The following is a 10,325-nucleotide window of genomic DNA, read 5'->3' on the forward strand; positions in this document are numbered from 1 at the left end:
AGATGGCTCAGTGGTTAAGACCATTGCCTGCTCTTCCAGAGGTCCTGAGTTCAATTCCCAGCAACCACATGGTGGCTCACAACCATCTGTAATGAAGTCTGGTGCCCTCTTCTGGCCTGCAGGCATACATGAACACAGAATATTGTATATATAATAAATAAATATTTAAAAAAAAAAAGGAGTGAGGCTCTGGGGAGAGAGAGGCCCTGTCACCTAGAGCAGGGCAGTGGCGGGTGATGGTGGGTTGCAGAGGGTGGGTTGGATAGCAAAAGCCACAGGTCATTTGAGAAAGAGAAAGGTCCAAAGGACTTGAGCCCAAAAGGGTGTTAAGGGGTTCCTTTTGTTTTGTCTTTTGAGACAGGATTTTTCTTTGTAGCTTTTGGGAAGCCTGTCCTGGAATTCGCTCTATAAACCAGGCTGGTCTTGAACTCACAGAGCTCCTCCCGTCTCTCTGCCTCCTGAGTGCTGGGATTAATGGCCAGGGGATTCCAAGTTTCTTAGAGCAGCCCGTTTGGTGTTGAGCAAGCATGGCAATGTTAGTAGCTGGGAGGGTTCAGGGAAAAGCATCCCGGCAGTAACTTGAAGACCGGGTGGGAGCCGAAGCATCCAGAAAGAATAAAACCCTCTGTAACAGATGATGAATCAGGCCTGGGCTCAACCATACAGTGAGCAAGAACAAGGACAGGTGTGGAGAGGATGTCAAGGCCCCCAGGACAGGAAGTAGAGCACACACCCCTGGTGTGGAGACTGGCTTAGAGAGGGTGGAGCCTTCCTGGTAGAAGGAAGGCATTTAGAGACCAGTGAGGGACAGAATGGGCCTCAGCAATGTCTGACAAGGTGGGCCTGCACACTTGAAGTAGAACAAAGGCTTTGGAGAGGTTGGAGGGATTTGGGCTGGTCAAGTTCTGTGTGGCCAGGATGGGCCAGGAGTGCAGTGGTGTTAGCCAAGTATGGGCCTGAGGTAGGGTCAGGATGGGGCCTCAGCCAGACCCTGCTCTTGGGCCGCAGGACCCAACTCAGGCCTCATCCACCCACAGGTGAGCTTCCAACATGAAGTATACCCAGAAGAGCCAGCCCCAGTGGGAAACCCTGGCCAGGAGCTGGAAGAGCGGCCACTGTCCCGACAAGTGCTCATTGTTCAAGAGCTGGAGATCAGAGACCGACTGGCCACCTCTAAGATCAACAAGTTCCTTCATCTGCACACGAGTGAGCGGCTGCCTAGGCGCACACATTCTAACATGGTGAGCGTGCCTGGATGCGGGCAGCCTCTTTTCCATAGACCTCCTGAAGGTGCTGTGTGTCCAGAGGACAAAGCAGCCCAGCCTCAGTGGCAGGAACAGCATGGGCGGAGGCAGGGTTGATGACAGCTGGGAATGGAGTTCCCAAAGCGCAGTAGAGACTTAGTTTCTCCTCCGCCATCAGCTTACCATCAAGGCACTGCATGTGGCTCCCACCAGCAGCCTGGGAGGGCCAGAGTGTTGTCTTCGGGTCTCCATGATGCCTCTAAGGCTCAATGTAGATCAGGTGAGTAGTGGACAAGGGCAGAGCCCGGCGTGACCCCCTCCCCATCTCCAGGTCCTGAATCTGACCCAGAATTCTTCCTACAGGATGCCCTCTTCTTCCTCAAGGACTTTTTCACCAGTCTAGCAGCTGGCATCAACCCCATGGTCCCAGGGGACACTTCAGCTGAGGGTGAGGGACCAGGCCAAGGAGGGGAGTCTAGATTCTGGCCGCCCCAACCATTCCCAGTTCCATCCTGGGTCTGTGACCTCTTTTCCTCCAGCTCACCGAGAAATCCACAGCCGGCCCAGCAGCCCCCAGGGAGGGCAGTCTGAGGGCACAGAGACAACAAGCAGCCCCCAGGAGGCTCCAGGCAGTGGCCACAGCTCCTCTGACCCACAACCCATCTACTTCAGGTAGGAAAGAGGGCTCTGGACCTGGATGTCTGCCGAGCAGGTCAGTGAGCAGAGATTCTCCTTCCCCTCTTCCCCTTCTAGGGAGTTCCGCTTCACATCCGAGGTGCCCATCTGCCTGGATTACCACGGCAAGCATGTCACCGTGGACCAAGTGGTGAGTGATGCCATCAGGCAGGCTGTGTGAGCCACTCGCTGTAGGTCCAGGCTCTGGGGCCAAGATTCACAGTATGTATCCCAAAACATAACCACAGCCCTGTCCCCTCTCCCAACAGGGCACTTTCACAGGGCTCCTCATCGGCCTGGCCCAGCTCAACTGCTCCGAGCTGAAGCTCAAGCGGCTCTGCTGCCGGCATGGGTGAGCCCCAGCTCCCCCTGGGGGGCAACAGCCTTCCTCTGCTGCCAGCATGGTTGAGCCCCAGCTCCCCCTGGGGGGCCACAGCCTTCCTCTGCTGCCGGCATGGGTGAGCCCTAGCTCCCCTTGGGGGAGCCACAGCCTTCCTCTGCTGTTTCTCATGGGTTGTATGGCCTTGGCCAAATCTTTGCTCAGACCTTAGTTTCTCCTTTGTAGTAGGCTGTTGTTGCTCCACACTGCTGGGTAAGACTCTGGAGCAGCCGGGGGTGCTCGCAGCTCTTGTCTTGGAGGTACCCAGCCACACTTGTCCCTGAGCTATCAGTGTGTGGCTTGCCCCAACCTTGTCCCTGTTGCCTCTCCCTTCCAGTCTCCTGGGTGTGGACAAGGTGCTGGGCTATGCCCTCAATGAATGGCTGCAGGACATCCGCAAGAATCAGCTGCCTGGCCTGCTGGGAGGTGTGGGCCCCATGCACTCAGTTGTGCAGCTCTGTGAGTATCTGGCTTTGAGAACTGTGCTTTGTGTACTTTTCACAGAATAAACAGATGAAGGGAAGTAAGGAAAACTCCCCAACATGGGAGGGGGTTTCAAGGGAAGACGACACTTTTCAAACAATCCCATTTATTTAGTGTGTGTGTGTGGGGGGGGGTTGTGGGTTGTTGCATGCATGCCACCTGCCACAGAGCACATACAAAGGTCAGGGGACAGTTCCTTCTACCCTTGGAGTCCTGGATGTTGTCCTCGGGTCAGCAGACCCGGTGGCAAGGACCTCTACCTCCTGAGCCATCTCTTCCTTCTTTCCTTCCTTCCTTCCTTCCTTCCTTCCTTCCTTCCTTCCTTCCTTCCTTCCTTCCTTCCTTTTTGGGGCCATGAGTGGTTCAAGACAGGGTTTCTCTGTAGCTATTGAGCCTGTCCTGGAGCTAGCTCTTGTAGACCAGGCTGGTCTCGAACTCACAGAGATCCTTCTGCCTCTGCCTCCCTTGTGCTGGGATTAAAGGCATATGTCTCCACCACCCAGCCTGCTGAGCCATCTTGCTGGCCCTCCTGTTTTATCTTTATTTGGTTTTTGAGGCAGAGTCTCACTATGTAACCCTGGCTGCCTGGAACTCACAGAGGTCCCCCTGCCTCTGTCTTCTAAGTGCTGGGGTTAAAGAGCACTGGCACCCTATTTTATTTTTTGAACGTAATCTCATGTAGCCCATGCTGGGATACAGGCAGGTAATGTCAAGCCTAAGAAGTCTTGAAATTGCACTTGAATGTGAGGAACTGTGTCATACCCCTGTAATCCTGGGGAGGCAAAGGCAGGAGGATTGCTTGTTAGTTTAAGAACATCCTGAATGGGGACTAGGTTAGGCCAGGCCAGGGGAAGCTTCCTAACAGTATTCTGTCTTTTTTTGTTTGTTTGTTTTGGTTTTTCGAGACAGGGTTTCTCTGTGGCTTTGGAGCCTGTCCTGGAACTAGCTCTGTAGACCAGGCTGGTCTCGAACTCACAGAGATCCGCCTACCTCTGCCTCCCGAGTGCTGGGATTAAAGGCGTGCGCCACCACCGCCCGGCTTTCTTTTTCCCTTTTAAAAGACAGAATACATGCCTTTAATCCCAGCACTTGGGAGGCAGAGGCAGGCGGATCTCTGTGAGTTCGAGACCAGCCTGGTCTAAAGAGCTAGTTCCAGGACAGGCTCCAAAACCACAGAGAAACCCTGTCTCGAAACACCAAAAAAAAAGGGGGGGGGGGAGAAACTGGTTTGGGAAAGAGGTAAGGGTCCTTGTGCAGGGAAGAGAGGCCAGGGCAGTCTTAGCATCTCTCTCTGATAATCCTGTCCTACATACAGTCCAAGGGTTCCGGGATCTCCTGTGGCTCCCCATTGAACAGTACAGGAAAGATGGGCGCCTCATTCGGGGGCTGCAGCGTGGGGCTGCCTCCTTTGGGTCATCCACAGCCTCTGCTGCTCTGGAACTGAGCAACCGGCTGGTCCAAGCCATCCAGGTGAGTGCAGGACTGGACAGGAAAGGGACACCCTCATCCCCGGGCTCCTGGTTCTTTCCTCACAGTTGAAAAGGCTGGACATAGATAAAGGCACATGACATGGTGTTTCATGGTGGCTCCCGGGGGTTGGGACCAAAAGTCTGTTCTCGGCTCTCAGAGCCCACATTTCTATGCGAGAGGTGACTGCACAGGGGCAGCTGCGGAAACCGGCTCTGGTTCATCCAGGTTCTGGGCTGTCCTGGGCCCCAGAGCGCACCCCATCACCAACACAGCAAAGCCCTGGTTGTCCGGTAGTGATTGAGCTCCAGGGTGGGGCTGGGTGAGTCTGCGGTCATGTGGGACACTGCATCAGGAGAAAGGGCAGGATTCCACGCTCTGCAGTGGAGAAGTTAGTTCATTTGGTTGGGAAAGCCTGGGAGTGGACAGAACACAGGAGGTAGGTGGGCAGAAGGTGGGTTGGGCAGCGGGCATGTTTTGATGACTTTTAGGGTCGGACTGTACCGGGGCTGCCCTCTAATTGGAAAACTAGACAGCTCAGGCAGGTCTCAGCCGTGGGCTGCCTGGATGCGAGGCCCCAGGAAAGTTTTCTCCAGCAGCAAGGACCTTGACCACTGAACTATCCCACCAAGCCTAAAAAGTTTTTTCCCTTTTGAATTTACTCACTCTCTATGTGTGTACCCTAGCTTGTTTTTTGAAGGTCAGACAATTTTGGGGAATCAATTCTCTCTACTGTGTGGATCTCTGAGGTTGGGGGTTGAATTCATGTCACCTCAGAGTAAATGCCTTGACCTTTGGAACCATCTTGCCAGCCCCAGAAAGGTTTGCTAATGTCCCCTTAAATTAAGGAAGCCTTTTGAAGAGCTGGAGAGATGGCTTGGTGGTTAAGGCTGCTTGCTGCTCTTGCAGAGGACCTGAGTTCAGTTCCTCCAAAGGATCCTGGGCCTTCTGGCTTCTAGGGGCACTGCATTCACACAGTACCATACATAAATGAAAACAAATGAAATCGTAAGAAGGAAGTCTTCTGAGATAGGAGATGGGAAAAGGCAGGCGAGGAAGTAGGCCCAGTACGACAGGGAACAGTTACGCTGAAGGAGGTCTGGTCCCAGCCTGGCCAGCCAGGCCATCTGTCATCCTCCAACTCTGGTGTCCTCAGGCTACAGCTGAGACAGTGTATGACATCCTGTCCCCGGCATCTCCCATCTCCCGCTCCCTACAAGACAAACGTTCTTCACGGAAACTGCGCAGAGGTCAACAACCTGCTGACCTCCGGGAGGGCATGGCCAAGGCTTATGACGCTGTCCGAGAGGTGAGAACCACCCTAGTCCCATGCCCAGATACCCCATCCCCACTCTCTCACTGACCTCTGACCTCCACAGGGCATCCTGGATACGGCCCAGACCATCTGTGATGTGGCATCAAGGGGCCATGAGCAGAAGGGACTGACGGGTGCCGTGGGGGGTGTGATCCGACAGCTGCCCCCAACAGTGGTAAAACCAATAATCCTAGCAACAGAGGCCACATCCAATGTGCTTGGGGGCATGCGGAACCAGATCCTGCCGGATGCCCACAAGGACCACGCTCTCAAGTGGCGCTTGGAGGAGACCCAGGACTGACTGCAGGCACCTAAGATCTACCCACTGTCCCAACATGCTCACCTGTCCAGCCAGCCACAGTGGTGTCACCAGCTCCCTGGTTTCCTGATTGCTGTGACCCACAGCTAGGCCACTGTGAAGGATTCCTGCCCAGCCTGCCTGTTGCCAATTGGCCGTGAGAGTGGGGCCTCGCGGCTTTGGGGCCTCTGCCCTGTCTGTGCACTTTCGTCTAGGGAGAAAGGACGCTGCTCCTCCCTGCTACCTGGGCCCACACTGCTGCCTTGTTCCAGAATGAGGATGGAGGCTTTTGGACCCGCAGACCCCACTCAGCCAAGTGTCTCTCCGTGTCTCATGGGGAGGTGGGGGACAGATGTCATGTGGGTCAGTGTATTTTTAAGATCCCTGAGCGTGTGGGTCAGTGTCTGCATGAAGTGGAATAAACTTGCCCACCCTCAGCCCCTCTTCCAGGTCCTGTGTGCCTGTGAGGCCCCAACCTGCCCCGCCAAGTCCCATCTCTGCAGGCAGTACCTGCTTGCTGCCACCAGAGGGCACCACACCCCACCCTCAGCCTAATACTGGTGTGAACCAGCCTCTCCCACTTGGGAGCAACTATCTGGGTGCCTCTAGCCCTGGCACTGCTTCTGAGTGTCAGTTGCAGACTAAGGCTGGGAGGAGCCGCCTGGCGATCCCAGAGAAGGAATGGCTCTGGGAGCTCATATCAAAGCCCCGTTTCTTGGTTCTAGTCCTGTAAGACCCCAGTGCCCAGCCTTACCCTTGGGCTCCAGGCCAGCCCTGTGAAACCCCGGATTGTGGCCTAAGGCCACACCTGTTGGTCTGCCAGCAGAGACAGCACCCAGGACTGTCCCACTCTAGAAGGCTGTTCCCACCGTCTTCAGCAAAAGGCTTTTGGGGTGCCCGGGCCTTAAAGGGGAGACACTGGGGCTATACTATGGCCTCCAGAAGACGTCCACTGCCCCCATCCCACTTTCCGCGTTCACTAGGGAGCCACACCAGTGACTCCACCCTCAGTGGCACTGCCAGGAAATGAGTCGTCTGTGGGGCGGCCGAGGAACAAGTTAGGAACCAGAGGTCCCTCACTTTACTGGGTGTCCTAGTGACCACTGAAGTTAACTGTGGTCTCTTGGGCCCCATCATAGATCTGAGTACTAAATAGAGACCTGACCCTTACCCTCCTTCCTCCCTCCTCCATTTTGACTGCCTGTGGTTAGCTGGGCCCAACAGACTAGACAAGAGGTCAAGCCAATGAAACCTGAGAGGAGACAAGCCCATGGGTGGCCAGGGTCTGCCACTGGGTAGTTGAAGGTCTCTGGCACTTCCTGGACCCGCCCCACCAGCTGGGGCACAGTCCAGGTCTGCTGCCCTTCGGACCCCACTGCCATCAGTATTGATGGCAGTGAGGTAATCATTAACATTACCAGGGCTGGGCCAACCGCTCAAAAGGCCCTGGGCTGGGTGGCCCCACTTCCTCCTTGTGCCCTGAAGGCCAGCTAAGTGCGAGGTAAGACCTCCCAGGCTCTCCCGGGAAGCTGCTGCGCCCAGAGCCATCAGCCCTTCTGAGCAAGAAAAGAGATGGGCCTGGGGACTTTGGGGGAAGCCCATTAGGGCTCTGTGGCCTCAGTGTCACTCCTTTGGGTGAGTAACAGGCTGCAGTGTCGATGTCTGGAGCTACCCAGCACTGAGACAGAATTCCTAAACAGCCACTATATGTCTGCCTTCCGGAAGTGCTGGTGCCTCATGCAGCAGGAGGCTGGGCTTAGCTAGGCCTTGGGATTTGCTGCTGGGCTCTGTCCTGCAAAGGACAGGGCAGGACTCCCCCAAGGCCCAGCAGTGGGACCTTGCGCAGCATCCTCTGCTTCTCTGGGTCTTTTTCTACCACTGCCAAAATGGGGCGCTCCAGAACCTTCCCTCTCCTTGCAGACTGCTGAGTCCCAGCAGGACAGAACCGGGCCCGTCACTGAAGCCTTTTGGGCCAGGATCTCTGGAAGGGATGAGAATGCAGATAAACTAGCTCACTGACCCCTGGGTCAGCTCAGGGGTCCCAGCTCCTCGCACATGGACAGAGTGGGTGGAAGGGTAGGCAGCTTCTCACTAGTGCAAACCAGTGTGCAAGATGGCCTCCCACTCGCATAGGTGGAGCCGGTAGTACTTCAGAGAAGTTAAGCTCCCAGGCCTTGGCTGACTTGACTGTTGAGGAATCATTCTTCCGGGGACTGCCTGCCCATACTCCTGTTCTTACTACTCAATGAACTTGGCTGGGTACCAGTGCCCACTCTTCTCCCTCCTGTATTTTTTTTTAATTTTTATTTTATTTATTTATTTATTTATTTTTGGTTTTTTCGAGACAGGGTTTCTCTGTGGCTTTGGAGCCTGTTCTGGAACTAGCTCTGTAGACCAGGCTGGTCTCAAACTCACAGAGATTCTCCTGCCTCTGCCTCCTGAGTGCTGGGATTAAAGGCGTGTGCCACCATCGCCCGGCTTTTTTTTTTTTTTTTTTGGTGCTGATGATTAAACCCAGAGCCTCAAGCTCTTCACCCTACCACTGGGTGTCAGCCTAGGGTCCCTGTCCTTCCCTACCTCCCCTGTCTGTTTTGTCTGTTTGCTTCCTGTCTGTGCTCATGTTTTTCTCTCGGCTCCCCAGCCTCACTCACCCTCTTCTTTCTCCTGTTCCTTCACTCTTGTCTCCAGCTTCCTGGGTAGGGCCACCCTCCACCCTCAGGAAAGTGGCATTTCGAGATCCTTGGAGGTTACAGCCCAGTTGTCCTTTGCTCTCCCTCTACCCCGTGCCTGCTGCCCTGAGGGTGGGCAAAAGCAGTAACTGGGCCCCAGGTGTATTTAGGAGGAAACAAGGGGCCTTGGGGGCAAAGGCTGCAGGAGAGCTGTAAATCCGAGCCACTCCCGGTCTGATGAGGAGGCTCCAGGATTGAGCCTGGACTTCGCCCAGGAACAGGTTGGCGTCCTATGGGGTGCCAGGTGTGAGCCTTGAGTGAATGATAAGAAGCCTCAATAAAATGAGTGAACCTGGAGCCAAGAGGGCCATGGGTGGGTCGGCAGTTGTGGGGATCTTCCCAGGATCCTGCCAGAAAGGAGGTGCCTGCAGCCGTGCCCTGACCACAGTGGCTCCCACCTCCTGTAACAGCAACTCCATGTGGAAGTGCCCACTGGTTCCAGTGGGGCTGCTGTTATCTGGGGTGGAGGCTGGTACCCACGGAGGAAGAGAAGCCACAGCCACCCAGCAGAGACACGGCAGTCCTCAGGCCTGGGACTGAAGGCTGTCAGCAGCTGCCAAGATGGAGTGCACAGGGCTCTGACCTATGAATTGACAGCCAGTACTCTGGTTTTTCCTCTGGCTGCCAATTCCATAGGTCACAGGTATGTTCGCCTCAATGCCAGCCACAAGAAAGAACCTGCAGGAGTGGGGTGGGGGTGGGGAGAAAGACATCGAGGTCAAGACCCCCACTCCTTCCACATTTCCACCTGCATCTGCCTTTGAAACATGCTGTCCCTCCACGGCTTCTTTGCCACACTCTTTGATTGTTGGCAGGAACTTGCTTTGTAGACCAGGCTGGCCTTGAACCTGTCTCCCTGCAAAGTGTCAGAATTATAGGTATACAGGCATGTACCATTGTCTGTAGCACTAGGTGCACTCTTACTGATCCCTGTCCAGGCTCAGCCCGAGCATTTGCTGCCTTGTTCTTGAGGTGCTAGGGGAGGAGCCAGGCCCTTGTGTTAAACATGAAGTGCTTCTCAGCCAGAAGCTTTTCTCTTCAGCCAGGGTCTCATACAGCCCAGGCTTGCCTCACACTTTCTGTATAGTATGACCAGGAACTTCTTTTGTTGTTGTTTTGTTTTTTGTTTTTTTTTTCCAGACAGGGTTTCTCTGAAACAGTCCTGGCTATTCTGGAACTCACTACAGACCAGGCTGGCCTCGAACTCACAGAGATCCGCCTGTCTCTGCCTCCTGAGTGCGGGAATCAAAGGTGCACCACCACCACCTGACTGACGAAGAACTTGTGATCCTCCTGCCTCTACCTCCTAAATGCTAAGATTACAATCATGCACCGCCAGACCTGCCTATGCGCGTGCTAACGCTTCAGCCCCGCACAGGCCAGGCAGGCTCTCTGCCAACTGAGCTCATTCCCAGCTGAGGATCCTTCAGGGGATTGATTTGAAGTGTCCCCTGGCCCCCGAGGCTTCCCTAAGCACTGCATTCAGAGTCCCACTGCTGGTTTGTGCTTGTGTGTGCACCCACTCACCACTGTGAAGTGTGTCAAGAAAACAGATGGCTCGGGTCCTGAATTCTCTCCCCCTTTCCACACCCGAGTGCTTTTGGCACCACTGTCTCAGCTGCTCCTGGGTTGCCATCCACCACATCTAAGGCCTGGCTCAGGGACCTTCCCTGGTCCTGCAGTGTCTGCTAAGGCCTGGCTCAGGGACCTTCCCTGGTCCTGCAGTGTCTGCTAA

The 10,325-nt window shown here is 55.0% G+C and overlaps 1 protein-coding gene across 3 annotated transcripts in view; it reads left to right on the forward strand.

Annotated features, from left to right (window-relative positions):
* Atg2a (autophagy related 2A) overlaps nucleotides 1-6,256 on the forward strand; it is a 21,304-nt gene extending 15,048 nt beyond the window's left edge. For all 3 annotated transcript variants that reach the window (XM_026781363.1, XM_005351795.2, XM_026781364.1), the window contains exons 31-40: nucleotides 1,038-1,241; nucleotides 1,423-1,524; nucleotides 1,608-1,692; nucleotides 1,784-1,916; nucleotides 1,998-2,070; nucleotides 2,189-2,271; nucleotides 2,636-2,757; nucleotides 4,097-4,251; nucleotides 5,405-5,557; nucleotides 5,628-6,256. In XM_026781363.1, coding sequence (XP_026637164.1) covers nucleotides 1,038-1,241; nucleotides 1,423-1,524; nucleotides 1,608-1,692; nucleotides 1,784-1,916; nucleotides 1,998-2,070; nucleotides 2,189-2,271; nucleotides 2,636-2,757; nucleotides 4,097-4,251; nucleotides 5,405-5,557; nucleotides 5,628-5,864 — 1,347 coding nt within the window. In that variant the 3' untranslated portion in view covers nucleotides 5,865-6,256. The remainder of the gene's footprint in view (nucleotides 1-1,037; nucleotides 1,242-1,422; nucleotides 1,525-1,607; nucleotides 1,693-1,783; nucleotides 1,917-1,997; nucleotides 2,071-2,188; nucleotides 2,272-2,635; nucleotides 2,758-4,096; nucleotides 4,252-5,404; nucleotides 5,558-5,627) is intronic.
* The last annotated feature ends 4,069 nt before the right edge of the window (nucleotides 6,257-10,325 follow it).

Source organism: Microtus ochrogaster, chromosome 8 (genome assembly GCF_000317375.1).
Source record: "Microtus ochrogaster isolate Prairie Vole_2 chromosome 8, MicOch1.0, whole genome shotgun sequence".
Classification (NCBI taxonomy): domain Eukaryota; kingdom Metazoa; phylum Chordata; class Mammalia; order Rodentia; family Cricetidae; genus Microtus; species Microtus ochrogaster.